At 37.0% G+C, this 21,738-nt stretch overlaps 1 protein-coding gene across 3 annotated transcripts in view; it reads left to right on the plus strand.

Moving 5' to 3' along the window:
• The window catches only part of RNF141 (ring finger protein 141), a 41,797-nt gene extending 21,553 nt beyond the window's left edge, over nt 1–20,244 (plus strand). For all 3 annotated transcript variants that reach the window (XM_046014814.1, XM_046014815.1, XM_046014816.1), the window contains exons 4-6: nt 641–822; nt 12,646–12,753; nt 17,111–20,244. In XM_046014814.1, the coding sequence (XP_045870770.1) occupies nt 641–822; nt 12,646–12,753; nt 17,111–17,261 (441 nt within the window). In that variant the 3' untranslated portion in view covers nt 17,262–20,244. The remainder of the gene's footprint in view (nt 1–640; nt 823–12,645; nt 12,754–17,110) is intronic.
• Nucleotides 20,245–21,738: the final 1,494 nt, after the last annotated feature.

Consider the following 21,738-nt stretch of genomic DNA (forward strand, 5'->3'; position numbering starts at 1 on the left):
GCATTTACTTTAATGTAACTTTCTTGCTTTAGTTTGGAAATTCTGGCAAAAACTAGAACTTAAGATATTCAAGAAAATAAGCAGTTGTTTCCGGTATAGTAGAATGGCATGTGGGTGTTGGATTCAAATAAATCTTTTAGTTAAATTCTTTAAGAAATTAAAAAGAATTGTCAATACTGATCTCTAAAATTCATTTTTTAGGTCTGGGAGAGTTATCTGACCTCATCAACTCTAAACAGGGTGATGCCTAATCAACCCTATAGGGTTATTTTGAGTATCAAATGAGATAAATGTGTGCAAGTACTTTGAACTCCACTTCATTTGCTCAGACTCTTTCTCTTGTTAGGTAATTTGCAAATTTGAAAACTTTTCTTTCCTATGATGTTTGACTAAATATTTGTTCCCCCTTTTTGGGAAAAATTGACCAGAGAAGAGGAATGGGTGAAATAGGTGATGGAGATTAAAGAAGACACTTGTGATAAGCACTAGGTGTTGTATGCAGTAAATTCTACACCTGACACTAATATTTCACTGTATGCTCACTAACTGGAATTTAAATAAAAACTTTTAAAAAATGGCCAGAGAAATTATGAACTTTTTTTTCTTTCTTTCCTTTTTTGTTTTTTAATTTTATTTTTAGATCAACAAAAGCACTGGCATTGTAGAAGCATCACGGATCATGAATTTGTACCAGTTTATTCAGCTTTATAAAGACATCACAAGTCAAGCATCAGGAGTATTGGCCCAGAGCTCCACTTCTGAAGACCAAGATGAAAACTCATCATCTGTAACATCTTGTCAGGCTAGTCTTTGGATGGGAAGGTATAGAATGCATAAGAACCATATTTCTCTTGTTTTCTAATATACAAGCCACTGAAATTGCAGTAATACTTTTGCTGGTCCCCTTGTGATTTCTGAATCACATTTCTTTTTATCTCAGTTGTATTGTATCCCAGGTAAGTTTTTGGATCATTCTGTGCTTCAGGATGTTGTTAGAGTGCTAAGTTAAAGAAAAATTAAAGTGGCTCACATCAGCTAATGTTTCAACCCAGTTTCCATGAATGCACTCTCCACTCTACATGCTTGCATTTAATAACAAAGGATATTAATATCTCTCTTATAACAGGTATTTATGTTATTAGACAGTCAAAGCCCTTCAGGGAATTAGGTCTAAGAATCTGGCAAAATCATTCCAGTTTTCCTTTAAAATATCTGACTAATTGGAGCATTAAAAATTATAAATATTGGCAGACCATTCAGGAATGAAAAAGTAGTTGGTGTACGAACTGCATATACTGAGTTACCAGAAGGAAATGAAGTCAGCCAGAGTTTTCTTTGATGGCGCTTGTTTACTCAGGCCTAATGTATTATTGTTCTATCTAAACTTTCTTTTCCTTCTCTGTAATGCTCTTGGCATGTGAAAGCTTCCACCTGTTGCCATTTGACAACCATGACCATAATTTAAATTTGTAAATGCCTCATTGGAAAAGTCTTACATGGGTCCAGACATATTGACATCCTGTCTTATTGTCATACTGAATGGACGTGGTCCATTCTTAACCAACTGGTTTCCAAAACTATATTGTGGTAAATCTGTATCTCCATTTGTCATTTTCTGTTTATCATTGTAGGATTGTTTGGTTTTCTGGGTTTGGGCTGTACAAGTGGTACTGAAATGCCAAGTGAGTTTTAGAACGTGATAGGCAGTGTTTAGGGTTTTCTTTTCTGTATTTTGTAAAGTTAATCTTTCACAGACAGGTGCCTGATTTTCTGCTTTTCTTCCTCTCCCTGTTCAGAATGGCAGTTTTGTTGTTGTTATTGTTGTTATTGTTTTGTTTTGTTTTAAGGATCTTGAAAGCTGAGAATAGGACTTACTAGGATATTTAAACTGTGTGGTATCAAATGAAAGTAATACTTCTTCTTGTTGTAGTCATCTCAATGAAAGAGGTAAGGGTGTTATCCCTGGAAACTCAGTGCCTCATTGGTAGATTAGGGCTGCTTCTTGCCTTTGTATGTTTTTTGGTTTTTGAGTTCTGCCCTGATACTCTACTTCATAGAAAAGCAGACTTTTCAAGTTGAAGGTGTTTTAAAGGATATTTATTTGGTTTAGTCTTATATCTGATACATGTTTTTGTTAATGGTTTACATTTATTGAGTACTTACAGTGTATTAAGCATTTTGATGAGTGCTTTACATATAAACTCATTAAATCCTCACAACAACCCCATGGGGATAAAATTACTGGTCCATTTCAGAAAATCTGAGGTTTAGACAAATGAATGACATGGCTAAAAATTAGCCTAGCCGAGATTCACATTCAGATGAGGCTGGCAATACAACCATGCCCCTAACCTCTTCATTATTACTCTCTAATGAGTAAAGATCTGTACCACAGTGCTTCTTAAACTTTGTAGTCAGTGGTTTCGAGGAGGAACTTGAGAGTCTGTCAAGCTCCCACATGGAGTCACTGCTGCTGATCCACTAGTAAGACTTTGAGTAGTAGTCTTGTCACATTTTGTCCAGCTTATACTTGAACATCTGAAGGTATATGGGACTCAGTGCCACACAGACACAAGCCTTTTGTTACACAGATGGCTCTAATCACTGTGAAATGTTCCCTTTCGCATTGTATTCTTCAGGACAGTCAAAATCTGACTCTCTTGAGGCAGCATAGCACAGACTGTAGAATGAAATTGCCAGTGTTCAAATCCTGACTCTACTCCTAACTGTGTGACTTTGGACAAGTTATTAAACTACTTTTCCTCTTTTCCCTCATTTTTTTAAGAGAGGATGATAACAATAGTATCTGCTTCATAGGATTCTTGAGAGAACCAAGTGAGTCAAGATATGTAAAATGCTTACAACAGGGCCTGGCATGTAATAATATGTAAGAGTTCTCTGTTATTATTTTTTTTTTCGTTATTTTAAATTTACTACTGTATTCTACTTATTTCAGTGGCAGTGCCCTCTGTATCCCACCAAACAAATCTGTTCTTTCTTCAGCCCTTCAAATATTTGAAAACATTAATCAAATTCTCACTGGTCCTCTGTTCTGCAGGATGAGCATCCCCACTTCCTTTGGCCTTTGTTCTATGGGTATCTTCCCTATCCCAGAGGCTTTCCTGGAAAATCCTTTATCTGTCAATATATCTTTCAGGGTAGAGGGCATAGAACTCAATATTCCAGTCTACAAGTGGTGTAACAAGGACTAGAGCAAGACCCTTTCTCCTTCCTTCTTCTGGTTAGTGTACTGCTAGGAAGATAGCAAGAAATCAAGTGAACATTGTACAGCTTACGCTAGCTGCTTCTGTGTTTCCTGTGCTTTCTTTTACTTCTGTCCAGAGCAGTGCTCTTCTTCACAGCCTTCTAACCTTCAGAACTCTGTCTCTCATTTTGGATTCAGTTAAGTCTCTGCTATTGACACATCCTTAGACAAATTGTAAACTGCTCAAAAGCAGAGACCCCAGTTCATCTGGGTCTGGTCCAGAATGTAGCACCTACAAGATGCGGAAACATTGAACTGAATATATCTAGAAAATGAGATGCGTGTCCATCTACATTTCATTCAGTTTCTCCACTTTGATTCAGTGTCTTCCTTCTTTTGCCCATAGGTTTAACCTATTACCCATATCCTGATGATTTGTCTTTTGTAATATCCCTTTACTGGGCCCTATCTCCCAAGTGAATTGCTGAAGTAAGGATCTGATTGATTTTCCTCCCTCTAGAATGTCCCATACTGCATTCCCAATTAGTCTTCCTAAATACTATTTCAATGGGGATTCACTTTTCTTTTGATCAAATTCTGATTCTAGTTTGCCAATCAGAATAAGTTTAAACATTTTTTTATTTAAATTTTTTTATTTATTTCTTATTTTTTCTATAAACATATAATGTATTTTTATCCCCAGGGGTACAGGTCTGTGAATCGCCAGGTTTACACACCTCACAGCACTCACCAAAGCACATACCCTCCCCAATATCCATAACCTCCCTCCCCCTCTCCCAACCCCACCTCCCCCGAGCAACCCCTAGTTTGTTTTGTGAAATTAAGAGTCACTTATGGTTTGTCTCCCTCCCAATCCCATCTTGTTTCATTTATTCTTCTCCTATTCCCCTAACCCCCCATGTTGCATCTCCACGTCCTCATATCAGGGAGATCATATGATAGTTGTCTTTCTCCGATTGACTTATTTCACTAAGCATGATACCCTCTAGTTCCATCCACGTTGTCGCAAATGGCAAGATTTCATTTCTTTTGATGGCTGCATAGTATTCCATTGTGTATATATACCACATCTTCTTTACCCATTCATCTGTTGATGGACATCTAGGTTCTTTCCATAGTTTGGCTATTGTAGACATTGCTGCTATAAACACTCGGGTGCACGTGCCCCTTCGGATCACTACGTTTGTATCTTTAGGGTAAATACCCAGTCGTGCAATTGCTGGGTCATAGGGTAGTTCTATTTTCAACATTTTGAGGAACCTCCATGCTGTTTTCCAGAGTGGTTGCACCAACTTACATTCCCACCAACAGTGTAGGAGGGTTCCCCTTTCTCCGCATCCTTGCCAGCATCTGTCATTTCCTGACTTGTCATTTTAGCCATTCTGACTGGTGTGAGGTGATATCTCATTGTGGTTTTGATTTGTATTTCCCTGATGCCAAGTGATGTGGAGCACTTTTTCATGTGTCTGTTGGCCATCTGGATGTCTTCTTTGCAGAAATGTCTGTTCATGTCCTCTGCCCATTTCTTGATTGGATTGTTTGTTCTTTGGGTGTTGAGTTTGCTAAGTTCCTTATAGATTTTGGACACTAGCCCTTTATCTGATATATCGTTTGTAAATATCTTCTCCCATTCTGTCAGTTGTCTTTTGGTTTTGTTAACTGTTTCCTTTGCTGGCAAAAGCTTTTGATCTTGATGAAATCCCAATAGTTCATTTTTGCCCTTGCTTCCCTTGCCTTTGCCGATGTTCCTAGGAAGATGTTGCTGCGGCTGAGGTCGAAGACGTTGCTGCCTGCGTTCTCCTCAAGGATTTTGATGGATTCCTTTCTCACATTGAAGTCCTTCATCCATTTTGAGTCTATTTTCGTGTGCGGTGTAAGGAAGTGGTCCAATTTCATTTTTCTGCATGTGGCTGTCCAATTTTCCCAGCACCATTTATTGAAGAGGCTGTCTTTTTTCCATTGGACATTCTTTCCTGCTTTGTCGAAGATTAGTTGACCATAGAGTTGAGAGTATACTTCTGGGCTCTCTATTCTGTTTCATTTGTCTATATGTCTGTTTTTTGCCAGTACCATGCTGTCTTGATGATGACAGCTTTGTAATAGAGCTTGAAGTCCGGAATTGTGAAGCCACCAACTTTGGCTTTCTTTTTCAATATTCCTTTGGCTGTTCGAGGTCTTTTCTGGTTCCATATAAATTTTAGGATTATTTGTTCCATTTGTTTGAAAAAAATGGATGGTATTTTGATAGGGATTGCATTAAATGTGTAGATTGCTTTAGGTAGCATAGACATTTTCACAATATTTATTCTTCCAATCAAGGAGCATGGAACATTTTTCCATTTCTTTCTGTCTTCCTAATTTCTTTCATGAGTACTTTATAGTTTTCTGCATATAGATTCTTAGCCTCTTTGGTTAGGTTTATTCCTAGGTATCTTATAGTTTTGGGTGCAATTGTAAATGGGATTGACTCCTTAATTTCTCTTTCTTCTGTCTTGTTGGTGTACAGAAATGCAACTGATTTCTGTGCATTGATTTTATTTATTTATTTATTTATTTATTTATTTATTTTTTTTCTGTGTGCATTAGATTTTATATCCTGACACTTTACTGAATTCCTGTACAAGTTCTAGCAGTTTTGGAGTGGAGTCTTTTGGGTTTTCCATATATAGTATCATATCATCTGCGAAGAGTGATAGTTTGACTTCTTCTTTGCCGATTTGGATGCCTTTAATTTCTTTTTGTTGTCTGATTGCTGAGGCTAGGACTTCTAGTACTATGTGGAATAGCAGTGGTGATAATGGACATCCCTGCCGTGTTCCTGACCTTAACGGAAAAGCTTTCAGTTTTTCTCCATTGAGAATGATATTTACGGTAGGTTTTTCATAGATGGCTTTGATAATATTGAGGTATGTGCCCTCTATCCCTACACTTTGAAGAGTTTTGATTAGGAAGGGATGCTGTACTTTGTCAAATGCTTTTTCAGCATCTATTGAGAGTATCATATGGTTCTTGTTCTTTCTTTTATTAATGTGTTCTATCACATTGATTGATTTGCGGATGTTGAACCAACCTTGCAGTCCTGGAATAAATCCCACTTGGTCGTGGTGAATAATCCTTTTAATGTACTGCTGAATCCTATTGGCTAGTATTTTGGTGAGAATTTTTGCATCTGTGTTCATCAAGGATATTGGTCTGTAGTTCTCTTTTTTGATGGGATCTTTGTCTGTTTTGGGGATCAAGGTGATGCTGGCCTCATAAAATGAGTTTGGAAGTTTTCCTTCCATTTCTATTTTTTGGAACAGTTTCAGGAGAATAGGAATTAGTTCTTCTTTTTTTTTTTTTTTTTAATATTTTATTTATTTGACAGAGAGAAATCACAACTAGGCAGAGAGGCAGGCAGAGAGAGAGAGGAAGCAGGCTCCCTGCAGAGCTGAGCGCCCGATGCGGGGCTCGGTCCCGGGACCCTGAGATCATGACCTGAGCCGAAGGCAGAGGCTTTAACCCACTGAGCCACCCAGGTGCCCCAGAATTAGTTCTTCTTTAAATATTTGGTAGAATTCCCCTGGGAAGCCGTCTGGCCCTGGGCTTTTGTTTGTTTGGAGATTTTTGATGACTGTTTCAATCTCCTTACTGGTTATGGGCCTGTTCAGGTTTTCTATTTCTTCCTGGTTCAGTTGTGGTAGTTTATATGTCTCTAGGAATGCATTCATTTCTTCCAGATTGTCAAATTTGTTGGTGTAGAGTTGCTCATAGTATGTTCTTATAATTGTCTGTATTTCTTTGGTGTTAGTTGTGATCTCTCCTCTTTCATTCATGATTTTATTTATTTGGGTTCTTTCTTTTTTCTTTTTGATGAGTCTGGCCAGGGGTTTATCAATCTTATTGATTCTTTCAAAGAACCAGCTCCTAGTTTCATTGATTTGTTCTATTGTTCTTTTGGTTTCTATTTCATTGATTTCTGCTCTGATCTTTATGATTTCTCTTCTCCTGCTGGGTTTAGGGTTTCTTTCTTGTTCTTTCTCCAGCTCCTTTAGGTGTAGGGTTAGGTCGTGTACTTGAGACCTTTCTTGTTTCTTGCGAAAGGCTTGTACCGCTATATATTTTTCTCTCAGGACTGCCTTTGCTGTGTCCCACACATTTTGAACCGTTGTGTTTTCATTATCATTTGTTTCCATGAATTTTTTCAATTCTTCTTTAATTTCCTGGTTGACCCATTCATTCTTTAGAAGGATGCTGTTTAGTCTCCATGTATTTAGGTTCTTTCCAGCTTTCCTCTCGTGATTGAGTTCTAGCTTCAGAGCATTGTGGTCTGAAAATATGCAGGGAATGATCCTAATCTTTTGATACCGGTTGAGACCTCATTTGTGACCCAGGATGTGATCTATTCTGGAGACTGTTCCATGTGCACTAGAGAAGAATGTGTATTCTGTTGCTTTGGGATGAAATGTTCTGAATATATCTGTGATGTCCATCTGGTCCAGTGTGTCATTTAAGGCCTTTATTTCCTTATTGATCTTTTGCTTGGATGATCTGTCCATTTCAGTGAGGGGAGTGTTAAAGTCCCCTACTATTATTGTATTATTATCGATGTGTTTCTTTGATTTTGTTATTAATTGGTTTATATAGTTGACTGCTCCCACGTTAGGGGCATAGATGTTTAAAATTGTTAGATCTTCTTGTTGGACAGACCCTTTGAGTAGGATATAGTGTCCTTCCTCATCTCTTATTATAGTCTTTGGCTTAAAATCTAATTGATCTGATATAAGGATTGCCACCCCAGCTTTCTTCTGATGTCCATTAGCATGGTAAATTGTTTTCCACCCCCTCACTTTAAATCTGGAGGTGTCTCCGCGTCTAAAATGAGTTTCTTGTAGGCAACATATTGATGGGTTTTGTTTGTTTATCCATTCTGATACCCTGTGTCTTTTGATTGGGGCATTTAGACCATTAACATTCAGGGTAACTATTGAGAGATATGACTTTAGTGCCATTATTAGCCTGTAAGGTGATTGTTATTGTATATTGTCTCTGTACCTTTCTGATCTACTACTTTTAGGCTCTCTCTTTGCTTAGAGGACCCCTTTCAATATTTCCTGTAGAGCTGGTTTGGTGTTTGCAAATTCTTTTAGTTTTTGTTTGTCCTGGAAGCTTTTTATCTCTCCTTCTATTTTCAATGATAGCCTAGCTGGATAGAGTATTCTTGGCTGCATGTTTTTCTCGTTTAGTGCTCTGAATATATCATGCCAGCTCTTTCTGGCCTGTCAGGTCTCTGTGGATAAGTCTGCTGCCAATCTAATATTTTTACCATTGTATGTTACAGACTTCTTGTCCTGGGCTGCTTTCAGGATTTTCTCTTTGTCACTAAGACTTGTCAATTTTACTATTAGGTGACGGGGTGTGGACCTATTCTTGTTGACTTTGAGGGGGGTTCTCTGCCCCTCCTGGATTTTGATGCTTGTTCCCTTTGCCATATTAGGGAAATTCTCTCCAATAATTCTCTCCAATAGACCTTCTGCTCCCCTCTCTCTTTCTTCTTCTTCTGGAATCCCAATTATTCTAATGTTGTTTCATCTTATGGTGTCACTTATCTCTCGAATTCTCCCCTCGTGGTCCAGTAGCTGTTTGTCCCTCTTTTGCTCGGCTTCTTTATTCTCTGTCATTTGGTCTTCTATATCACTAATTCTTTCTTCTGCCTCATTTATCCTAGCAGTGAGAGCCTCCATTTTTGATTGCACCTCATTAATAGCTTTTTTTATTTCAACTTGGTTAGATTTTAGTTCTTTAATTTCTCCAGAAAGGGCTTTTGTATCTCCAGAGAGGGTTTCTCTAATATCTTCCATACCTTTTTCGAGCCCGGCTAGAACGTTCAGAATCGTCATTCTGAACTCTTGATCTTACATATTACCAATGTCTGTGTTGATTAGGTCCCTAGCCTTTGGGACTGCCTCTTGTCCTTTTGTTTGTGGTGATTTTTTCCGCCTTGTCATTTTGTCCAGATGAGAGGATATGAAGGATCAAATAAACTACTAAAAGGGTGGCAAAGACCCCAGAAAAATGCGCTGTAACCAAATCAAAAGAGACCCCAAATTGTGTGGGGGGGGGGGGGATAAAAGGAGGTTCAGAAAAAAAAAAGAAAAAAATTTAAAAAAATAAAACAAATAAAGAAAAAATGTAAAAAAGAAAGAAAAAATATATATTTTAGATAAACTAGTCAAAAGTTTAAAAAGAAAAGGGTAAAAGTTTTAAAATTTTAGCAGAAGAAGAAAAAAGAAAAAAAATTGAAAAAAAATTGAATTAACTGCAAGACTAAAGAATCATGGGGAGAAAGCCATGACTTCTATGCTTTGCTTTCTCTTCCTCTGGAATCTGCTGCTGTCCTAGGTATTGAACCTGCTTTCCTTGATAGATGAACTTCGTCCTGGCTGGATATTTTGTTGATCTTCTGGGGGAGGGGTCTGTTGTAGTGACTCTCAAGTGTCTTTGCCCGAGGCAGAACTGCACCGCCCTTACTGGGGGCGGACTAAGTAATCCGCTCGGGTTCATTTTTGGGAGCTTCTGTTCCCTGAACGCTTTCCGTAGAGTTCTGGAGGACAGGAATGAAAATGGCAGCCTCCCAGTCTCCAGCCCGGAGGAGCCGAGAGCCCGGGGCCCCACTCCTCAGTGTGCCCCCAGAGGACAGCACCCAATCATTCCCGTATCCCCAGCCTCCAGTCGCGCTCCAAGCTCACCCAGCCCGCAACCGGTTCAAGGTAACCCCAAGCTGAGAGTTCAGTCCTCGGCTCTGTCTCTGTAGCTGGCTTCTCCGTTCTAACACCTGCGAGCTCTGCGACACTCCGACACCCCCGATCCTTCTGTGACCCTGCGGGACCTGGGGCCACGCTGACCCCGTGTGGACTTCACCCCGGTTTAGCCTCTGGAGCAATGTCCCTTAGTGGAACAGACTTTTAAAAGTCCTGATTTTGTGCTCCGTTGCTCCGCCGCTTGCCGGTAGCCGGCCCCTCCCCCCGCGGTCTATCTTCCCGTCCTTTTGGATTCACTTCTCCGCCAGTCCTACCTTTCAGAAAGTGGTTGATTTTCTGTTTCTAGAATTGCTGTTCTTCTTCTCTTCCATCTCCCGTTGGATTTGTAGGTGTTTGCAATGTTTAGATAAGCTATCAAGCTGATCTCCTGCTCCCTGATGTAGTCTCAGCCTGCTACTTCTCCGCCATCTTGACTCCGCTCTAGTTTAAACATATTTTGACATTCAGGGATCAGATTGTTACATACACACTCCAGAAGTATTTTTTTTCCTACCTCAACAACTTTGTTTATTCACCTACAATGTCCTCTGTCAAAGGATGTCACTTTTCAACCTCAACTTTCCAACAGATTTGAAATACTCATTAATACTCATTTGTTCCTTCTTAGCACTTACTACTTGCATATTTGACATTTGCTTATATTCTTTTTTATGTTCAAATTGACAAATTTTAAAGTATTTCCTGTGTGTGTGTGTATATACCATTGTATAGTACATCATTAGCTTTTGATGTAGTGTTAGTGATTCATCAGTTAAGTTTAATACCCAGTGCTCCTCATAGCACGTGCCCTCCTCAATCACCCCATCACCCTGTTATCCCCTTCCCCAACCTTCCTCTCCTCTGAAACTCTCAGATAGTTTCTCAGGGTCAATAGTCTATCATAGTTCATCTCCCTCTCTGATACCACCCCCCGCTTTGGATTTCCCTCCCTTCCGCTGTGGTCCTCTGTGCTATTGGTTATGTTCCATGTGTGATTGAAACCACACGATAATTGTCTTTCTCTGCTTGACTTACTTCACTTAATATAATCCTGTCCAGTTCCATCTGTGTCGATACAAATGGTAGGTATTCATCCTTTCTTTTTTTTTTTTTTTAAGATTTTTTTTATTTATTTATTTGACAGAGAGAGATCACAAGTAGGCAAAGAGGCAGGCAGAGAGAGAGAGGGAAGCAGGCTCCCCGCTGAGCAGAGAGCCCGATGTGGGACTCGATCCCAGGACCCTGAGATCATGACCTGAGCCGAAGGCAGCGGCTTAATCCACTGAGCCACCCAGGCGCCCCGGTATTCATCCTTTCTGATGGCTGAATAATATTCCATTGTATATATGGACTACCTCTTTATCCATTCATCTGTTGAAGGGCATCTTGGCTCCTTCCACAGTTTGTCTATTGTGGACATTGCTGCTATGAACATTGGGGTGCCTGTGCCCCTTCTTTAAACCACCTCTGTATCTTTGGGGTAAATACCTAGTAGTGCAATTGCTGGATCGTAGGGTAGCTCTATTCTTATCATCTTGAGGAACCTCCATACTGTTTTCCGGAGTGGCTGTACCAGCTTGCATTCCCACCAACTACAGTGGTATTTCAATGTCTTGTATATAGTAGTACAAGCACAGCAAGGAATAAAAACATGTCTGCCTTTAAGAAGTTTATAGTCTAGTGATTATACTTTGAAGCATTTCATTTTTGCATAATTATGAAGGTGATACATGCTTGATAAAGAAAACCTAAAAACTGTAGAACAGCATGAAGGATAAAAGCAAATTAAAATCACTTTAAGAAACATTTATTGAGAACCTAAGACAAACTGCCTGTATTCAAAGAACTTTGAATTTGTAGCTAGACCAATTAGCAGCCAATTGAAATGCAATATATTTTTTAATGCACTATTTTAAAATCCTTTAATTGAGGCAAATACTGGTTTTGAGAGCGGAGAGAAGATATTCTGAGCTGAGTTACTAGGGTTAGAGTTTACCAGACTCACAGGGATATTCCAGGAAAAGAAAATACCACATGCAAAGGCACTTCACTGACTTGGAGGTGCCGTACACTGGGGCTGGAGTAGAAGGTTCAATATCTCTTCCCAAGATGAAAGAGCTCCTTAAGGACAGAGAAAGATAGGAAGCAAACTTCCAATCTTTTGTATTTCCTATACCACCTGATTATTAAGACTAAGTTATTCTTTCATGTATATGCCCATTATCAGCATCAGCATGGTAATGTCCAAGGGCAAGGTCCATATTTTAGAGAGCTTTGTATCCTGCATGGCAAGTAAATCTTCTCTCAGTTGAGTTCATTTATATAAATGTGATATGATTAAGATGGACCATTATTTTCAGAAAGATTTGAGTATTTCCAGTTTTTATTTGTATATTCTTTTTGATCTTCACAGTATATATCTATTACCCAGCCTTTCTTTATTAAATTTGTCCCTCTTAGTACTTCTTCCCTAAATATATTTGCTATCCCTAAAATTTAGTCTGATTTTACATGAATCATGTTTTGCTTTATATTGAGGATACATTGGTTTTTGGTAATGCTTTCTAAGGCAATGGAGACAAAGTTAAAGCATAATGACAACAGAGAAGATTTATGCTCCAGCTCAGTTTCACATTGCAGGGTGAAGCAGCTGACTGATGAGGAGGAGTGTTGTATCTGCATGGATGGTCGAGCTGACCTCATCCTGCCTTGTGCTCACAGTTTTTGTCAGAAATGCATTGATAAATGGTAAGTTATCTGCCGCCGTCATGGGATAGGCAAAGGTCAAACGGGAAAGTGTATATGAATAAACTCCAAAAAATACAAAAATATTGTATTTGAGTATAAGAGATTTTGTTCTTTAGTACTTTGAATTATATGATATGCTTCCTTCTCTGTTTAAAAATACTTTTATATTTAAAATTTATAAAATGTGGCAATGTGTCTTAGCTTTGGCAGGTTACTGTTGGTCTAAGATTTGTGCCTGACTTGAGTCTAGAATCATGAGTTTCCCTCTTTCTTCATTTTTCTCCTCATTTCTGTATTTTTCCTCTATCTTTGATTAAAAGGAATAATATGAATCGTTGAATACTGATTATTGGACCTGGAGGGAACTTTAGAGATCAGCTAGTCAAGTTCATTATTTTACAAAATAAGAATGAAGCATTTAGATGACTATAATTTACATACCATAAACTACATATGTTTAAAGTATAATTTGATACGTTTTGACACATGTACACACCCATAAAAAAAATCACAATTCAGATAATGAACAAATTCATCACCCCAAAAGTGACTCTGTGCCTCACTGTAAAGTCTCCTTCCCAGCCCTTCCTTCCAGTCCCCAGATAAGGATTAATCTGCTTTCAGTCACTATAAAAATAATTTGGATTTTCTAAAATTTTTATAAATAAAATCATACAGCATGTGCTCTTTTTTTTCCATTCAGTGTAATTATTTTGAGATTTATCCATGTTGTAGCATGTTACCAGTAGTTTTCCCTTCTTTTAGGATTTTATTTATTTATTTTTGGAGAGAGATAAAGAGCATGAGTGGGAGGAGGGGCAGAGGGAGAGGGAAAATGAGAGAATCCCGATCCCATGACCCTGAGATCACAACCTGAGCCAAAATCAAAAGTTGGATGCTCAAACGACTAAGCCACCCACGTGCCCCACAGAAGCTCCCTTTTTTGTTGCTGAGTAGTATTCATTGTATGATATACCACAGTTTATTTATCTAGTCACCTGTTAAGGACATTGGGTTGTTTTCAATTTTTGGCTATTACAAATGAAGCTGCTATATACATTTGTAGACAAGTCTTTTTATGGACATATATTTTGGGGTTTTGGAAATCAGCTGTTGAAATACACATGGGTCTATTTCTGGACTCTATTCTGTTCCATTGATCTGTTTATTTCATACCAATACCACACTACTTTGATTAATGTAGCTTTCTGGATCTAAGTCATAAAATCAGGGACTGTGAGTTCTTCTTTAGTTTGTTCTTTGTCATTTTATTCTGATTCTTTTGCATTTCAGAATGAGTTTTAGAATCAATCTCAGTTTCCACCAAAAAAAGCTATAAAGATTTTACGTTAAGTAAATAGATCAATTTGGAAAATACTGACTTCTTAACAATATTGGGTCTTTCAGTCCGCAAACAGTATACATCTCCATTTATTTGGGTCTTCTTGCATTTCTGTCATCAGTTTTTGTAGTTTTCAGTATTGCATATCTTTGACAGATTTGTCCTTAGTTATTTTGAATTTTATACTATTTTAAATGTATTTTTTATTTCAATTCCTGATCATTTGTTGCTAGTGTATAGAAATACATTAGACTTTTGTGTATCAATCTTGTATTCTACAAACTTTTACTAAATCCATTTACTAGTTCTGATAGCTTTTCTGTAGATTTCATAGGACTTTCTTGAATGTCTGAACATCCTTTTTCAAAGATATTTTTTTCTGGATATAGAATTCTAGACTGATACTTTTTTTCTTTCAGTACTTTAATGATATTGCTCCACCCTCATTTTTCTTGCCTTGTTTCCCATGAGAAATATGCTATCACACTAATCTTTTTTCCTCTGTAGGTAATGGTGTCTTTTTTTTTTTTTTTAAGATTTTATTTATTTGGGAGAGAGAAATCATGGGGCAGAGGGGAAGGGAGAGAGACAAGCAGGCTCCCTGCTGAGCACAGAGCCCAATGTGGGGCTCAATCCCAGGATCCTGAGATCATGACCTGAGTTGAAACTAAGAGTTGGAGGCTTTACCTGGCAGCCCTGGTAATATTGCCTTTCTCCTCTGGCTGCTCTTAAAGGGTTTTTCTTTATCATTGATTTTGAGCAGTTTAATTATGATATGCCTTCCAGTAGTTTTCTTCGTGTTCCTTGTGCATAGGGTTCATTGAGCTCCTTGGATTGGTGGGTTTACTGTAACATCAATTTTGAAAATTTTTCAGCCATTATTTTCTTAAATATTTTTTTCTGTCCTCTCCCTTCTTCTTGGCCTCCAGTTACACATATATTAGACCACTTCAAGTTGTCCCACAGCTCACTGTTGCTATTTTCCTTTTTGAAGTCATTTTCTCTGTATTTCATTTTGAATAGTTACAATTGGTCTGTCTTTTCCAATTCACCAATCTTTTTTTCTGCAATGTCTAACTGGTCATTAGTTGCGTCCAATATATTTTTTACTTCAGACCTAGTTTTCATGTCAAGAAGTTTGATTTGAGCTTTTAAAATATCTTCCATGTCTCTACTTCATATGTTTGGTCTTTCCTTCAGTGTTTTTAATACAGAGAATACAGTTAATGATAACCATTAATTTTCTCTCCTGCTTGTTCTAACATCTGTGTCTGCTCTGGATTGGTTTTGATTGATTTTTTTCCTCTTTATTTGGGATTGTACTTTTCTGTTTCTTTTTAAGCCAGGTAGTTCTTCCCCGCCGCCCCCGCCCCATGTCTGGTAGTTCTTGACTGGGTGCCAGACATTGTGATTTTTACCTTTTTGGGTACTAGGTATTTTTGTATTCCTATAAATATCCTTGAGCTTTGTTCTGGAATATAGTAACTTGGAAACAGTTTGATCCTTTTGGGTCTTGGTTTTGTGATTTATTAGGCAGGACCAGACTAGTGTTTAGTTGAGAGCTAATTATGCCCCACTAATGAGGCAGGACCCTTCAGAGTTACTCTGCTTAGTGCTCCAGGAGTTAGGAGGCTTTCCAGTCTGTCTGGTGAGAAAAGGCAGTATCCCAAATCCTATGTGAGTTTTGGGTACTCTTCCTTCAAATCCTTTTGGATGATTTCTGAGCCTCAAGTAGTTTTCTTACATGCAAATGTACTCTAGGGGGAACTTCAGTAGATTCCAGAATTCTCCCTTTGTGCAGCTTTCTGCACTTAAGTACTTCAGTACTCTGCCCTGTGAACTCTAGCTGCCTTGACCTCCTGGGAGTCTCAGCTGTGTCTCTTCAACTCACAGAGTCTGCCAGGCTCCATCTGGGCTTCTCCTGCTTGCTCCACAGCCTGAAAACTCTCAAGACAATAAGCTAGTGATTGGGGCTCACCTTCTTGCTTCTCATCCTCAGGGATGACTATCCTGTGTTGTTGATGATGTCCAGTGTTGAAAGTCTTGTTTCATGTTTATTTCCAGTGTTTTAATTAAGTGGGAAGATAAATCTGGTCCCCCAGAAGCAGAAGTTAACCATCAAAACTGTGACTTTTATGCACAGAAAAGAACATATAATTATCTTAATAAAATATCTCTGAGGAACCAGAAATGAATCTGAATAATATATGCCAGCTCTAGCTTTCACATTTAGTTTTTGGAACAGATTTCTAAATTTTTGTACAAAAGCCAAAGAGCAATTGATATAATTTAATTACTTTGGTCTCAGATTTCACTGAGAAATGAGGAGAAAAACATTTTCCCTGCATGACATGTTTCTGGCTCAAATGTGGTATTTTTGAAATTCCAAAATAATATTTGTCAAGACAAAAAAAAAAAAAAAATCCCTTCAGAAAACAATCTCATTCAAGTGATCATATATAAGTTCTTTCCCTATTGGAAAAATTATTCTGCATATAAGGTTCATCTTCTATTTTAAACCTTGAATGCTTCCATTCCCTTGTTTGTTACTGCAAAAGATAGGGGAAAACTGAAATGTCCTCTGCAGCAGACTAATTAAATGAATTGTGGCCTGTCCATACAGTGTTATGTTTAAAAAGAACAGATAGCTCTAACATGTACTACTACATAATGGCCTATAAGATATATTGACAAGTTAAAAAAAAAAAGCAGTAATATATATATGTGTATATATATATATATATATATACACACATACACACACGTTTAATCCTGCTTAGTCTTTTCCTAGAAGAGTATGTAAGAAACTACTAACAGTAGTTGCCCCTGGGAATAAGAATTAAAGATCAGGGATTTATTTTTAAAGAAGAGATTTATTTTTCACTGTATACTTTCATTGCTGTTCACTTTATTTTAAACCATGTACATTGTACATGTATTACTTTTCAAACACACCGGTTTTTTTAAAAAGAAGAAAAAGAAAACAAACTGTTCTTTATTTGACTTCTCTGATAGGAGTGATCGACACAGGAATTGCCCTATTTGTCGCCTGCAGATGACTGGAACAAATGAATCTTGGGTGGTATCAGATGCACCCACTGAAGACGATATGGCTAACTATATTCTTAACATGGCTGATGAGGCAGGCCAGCCCCATAGGCCATGACCTTGGGATGAAGGTCTTCTTTTGCTGTTATGAGCTACAAACGTTTTGGTCATGGAATATTGTGGTACAGACACAGAGAAATCAATTTTCCCTTCCCTCTTATTTTCGCTATTCTAACGATTTGTTCCATTTCTTTTGATAAACTTTCCATGTCTTCCATTTATAGTAAACTAAAATTTGCTACTGTTTTAGACCATATTTTTCTATTATTTATCTGTTCTAATATATATTAGAACTAATTGCTCTTGAATTCTTTGCTGAGGTAACAGCAACATTTCCAGAGGCTTCTGAAACACTATTTTTCAGGGCAGGAGTATTCTGGAATCTATTTAGTTAGGTTTAAAATAAATCTTGAATGTCAAAAAGTTGTAGCCATCTGAGAGAAAATTTGAAGTGACTGAAAATGTAGACTACATCAAAGTGCATGTTACTACTTAAATTAGTCTTTCTGCTGGAATCTAAGGAGTATGTATGCCCCCTTGTCGTTAATTATTGCTCCTTTAATAATTTTTACTTGAAATGATCCAGTTATTTCATAACTTTAGCAGTGTGTTTGGAACTACATATTTTTTACTCAAATCTTTTTTGTTTGTTTGTTTTTCATGCTGTATAATTTGGGTGGGGCGTGATTTTGCCTTGTAAATGGATTCCTGCTGGGGAATCTTCTTGGCTATTCTGGAAATGCTTTCCCACAGCGGGGAAACTGTTCTAAGTAGCTTTTGATAATGCTCATGCACCTTGGAGTTTCAGAAGGAAATTTTTCCTCATCACAGATCCTGAATTTTGTATTTCCAAATTATGATAAATCATTCAATATTGGTTCATGGTGCTTTTATTTTCTTAACTTGAAGGCATCTTTCTGAGGTCTCTAAGTCTTCAAATTTATAATATTATTAAGAGAGAAAATAGGGTATAGGCTTTAAACATATGTACCATAAACATGGAGAAAATTAGGAGATAATTTGGCTTTCTGCTGTTTCATGGTACTTCCTTTGAAATACTCTGAGAGAGTATAGTCATAATGGAATTATGATTTTCAGTGACACTTCATTTTTCTACTAAATTCTGCTTACAAGATAAAATTTTTGTTTTATGTTAAGCATTAACATTTTAGCATATAATGAAACTAGAACCTGATGTCTCCTTTAAAAGGTGTGTTAAATTCCATGTAACTTTTCTGACTTATTATTGGTAATTTGTGATACTATTTTCCAAAATACCAAAGTATGCAATTTAAGTTGCTGCTTATTGATGGCAGAATTTTTGGATACTAGGGGTTTAATAGGCATGCAAATTAAATAATTCATTTCTATAAAAAATGTCTGACCAAAGGTAGCTTGATTTTACCCAAAAAATATTGATAACTAATTGGTTTATGATGACATTTATGATGGGGACAGCTCAGTATCAAATAGCTGAACACTCACTATGGATGTTTATACAGGCAGGGTACCAGGGGCTCTAGCATACCAACCTGGCAATGCACTTGATGGTTTGTGTGACCTTAAAAAAGTCCCTTCTACTGGTTTGTAGGTTCCTTTAGAAACTGAGATTTCATCCGTAGTATTTTCTTATTTTATTTCAGAAGTACAGCCTCTTTTTTTTTTTTTTCAGGTAAAATCTTACTCAGAAGCCCTACACACACATGCTATACCCCAACACACACATGCACACACCACCCTTCTATATGAAAGTCATATTTTATTGATAAAAATTTCCTTATGTAAACTTTATATACCATAATAAATATTATAAAGTCAACCAATAAAAACATTTATTAATGCATTGGCAATATCCAGGATATTTGAATTTAGTGAGTAATGTAGTTGTATGATAAGAGTTGTTTTTTAAATTTTTTTTTTAATTGTTTTAATTAAATTCAAGTCAGATTTGCAGAACTTTGACTCTCCTCAATGAAGGCTTAGTATTCCATGGGACATATTTTGAAAACCTTAGGGTAGATGTTGTCTGGGATCTTTTTCCAGCTCTAAGATTCTAAATTGTCCTTTTAGATCAGACTTGCTGAGTCTAACTCAGATTGCCTAATTAAAGAATGTTTCTGAAAATGAACAAAGTTGCTGTACATGTTTTTGGATTTTTCCAGGTATAGCCAATGATCTTATCCCCCAGAATCCTTCACCTTTCGAGGAATTATTTAACACTAAGCCCAGTGACTTGATGTTGCCCAAACCTTTTTACTTCCCAGTATGAGCTCCAGGATACTAACTGATCTACTGTGAAATAGAAAGTGTTTTTATTAGTCTTATTAAATAAATGAGCACAGTTTTTTGCTCACTCCATTAAACTGGGTGATAATTCTTTAGATGTGAATGTTAGGTAGGTTCTACTATTATAACTAATCATAAAAGTTGTAAATTTGTTTAATGGATGAAATGTACACTTTTTGTATTCTGTACAGCTTTGTCTTTTCCAAATATGAAGAACTTAAATGCACTTACTAAGATAGGAAATATGATGTGTGCCTTGTAGGATCTGTGAAATGTTTTCATGAACTGTAAGGAATTTGTTTTATATGTTATGAAGTTTTCCCTATCCTAACTCAGTAACAAGAAGTTTACTCATACTGTAATGCTATAGAACTTTAGTTTGAGAAAATTTAGTTTGACTAGGTACTGAATTTAGAAGTTGAGAATAATAGTATCTGCTTTATTCTTAGAACAAACTGATAAATTGTGCAATAAATAATCTTTAGCAAGTAAATTTTAGCTTACTGGAGAGACTTTTTTCTTACATAGTTTCACATTCTTATATACTAAATGTTTATATTTCTTAGAGGACCGTTTTGTATTGTGCTCTGGGGAGTTGTAATGTTTGTGTGCTATGTTTTAAAATTCGTTTCAAATTGGATTCAATTTCCTTACACCTAATATATATCTGGGTTATAAGGCGGCTTGAAAATATCTTTTGGTTCCATGATTTTTAACATTGGAAAGTTGGATTCATTAAAAGGCAGTCTGAAGAATTTGCATTTTTAACTGTTTTTTTCCTTCATGAGAGAAAGTAAGACAGGCTTACTTTGTCTACCCGGGAATTAAAAAACTAGTTGGAGATGAGGGAAATCAGCTGATCACCCACATTATGATGGGCAACATAATGACAATATAATATAAATAGTTGGCAACAGACTTTCATTTGTGCTCATTTCTTTTTACCCTGTTGGACAGTAAAAAATAATAGATAAAATACTCCACCCTGAATTAGTTTTAATGTTTACCTTGTAAAATCACTTTCAAAATGATTATAAAGAATATAATTAGAGAAGCAAGGTAGAATCTTAGTGCTGAGAAGAGGAAAGCCTTTTATAAGAAGGAATGGTAGTTTATAATTAAATTTGCTGAGGTACATCATCTTGAAGAAGTACACATTTTGGTATCAAGAGACATAAAAGCCTCCTCAAAAATATACTGAAAACCTTGCAGCTATGTATAGCTTTACTCTCCGGCATCCTTGATCTTTCTGATAAAATGCTTATTTAAAGGTTGAGGATTTTAAAATTTCTAAGAAACTATGTTTTTTTGATTAGTGTTCCTTTCATTGCAGTTAGTTATACTTGTCCTTTATAACAGTCATAGTCAGGCATCGAGTGCTTAGGTATATTACCAACATACCACTTTCAGTCATGTCTAAAACCCCAAAAAAGATGAATATTGTTTCACCAGTGCAGCGCTCAGAAACAAATAAAGAGGAAGCCAGAAGGATGTGCTTGCAACTCTGTTTTAATCCAGGTAAGAGGAAGTAAAGGCCAGGACAGGCCTCGGCACATACCAACCCAGGAGCTGTGATTTGTTTTCATGTGGCAAAGAGCAGTATCGTCAATCATTTCAGCAGTGCAGTCTGAAGTAACACATACATGAACCTGAGCCTGTTAGAGTAAGGGATACATGCCTCAAAATTTGTTCTTCTAGAAACGTGAGCTAGTGTACACTTGCCTTTGATTCCAACTGTGAACACAAAAGAAAGTAGGGATTTACCCCCCCCCCAAAAGGCCAATTAGGTATAAAGATGTGATAAAAATGCAAAGTGCTATTTTAAAAGGTATCTGAAAAGTTTGCAAGACAGGTAAAATTGAACAAGTGTTAGCTGAATAGACTAAAGTAATATCCAGGGGAAAGGAACACGTGGTTTTGCTCAGGAACTGTAAGAGGGCTGAAGTTTGAGGAGAAAGATAGTAAAGGTTTACCTTCTGGGTCTAGTGAACTTCAGTTTAAAATTTGTATTTACTGTGAAAGTCATCCATGTCTGAGTCTGAGTAAAAGATAAATTAGTAGTTACTGATAACTTTTCATGATGTCCCTTTTTTCTAATGTTTTATTCAACATAGTTGACACACAATGTTACATTAGTTCAGGTGTACAAGGTAGTGATTCAGTTTCTCTGTACATTATGCTTTGTCACAAGTACAGCCAGCCACCATCTGTCACCATACAGTGTTATTACAGTATCACTGACCATATTC

Source organism: Meles meles, chromosome 8 (assembly GCF_922984935.1).
Source record: "Meles meles chromosome 8, mMelMel3.1 paternal haplotype, whole genome shotgun sequence".
NCBI classification, from domain to species: Eukaryota; Metazoa; Chordata; class Mammalia; order Carnivora; family Mustelidae; genus Meles; species Meles meles.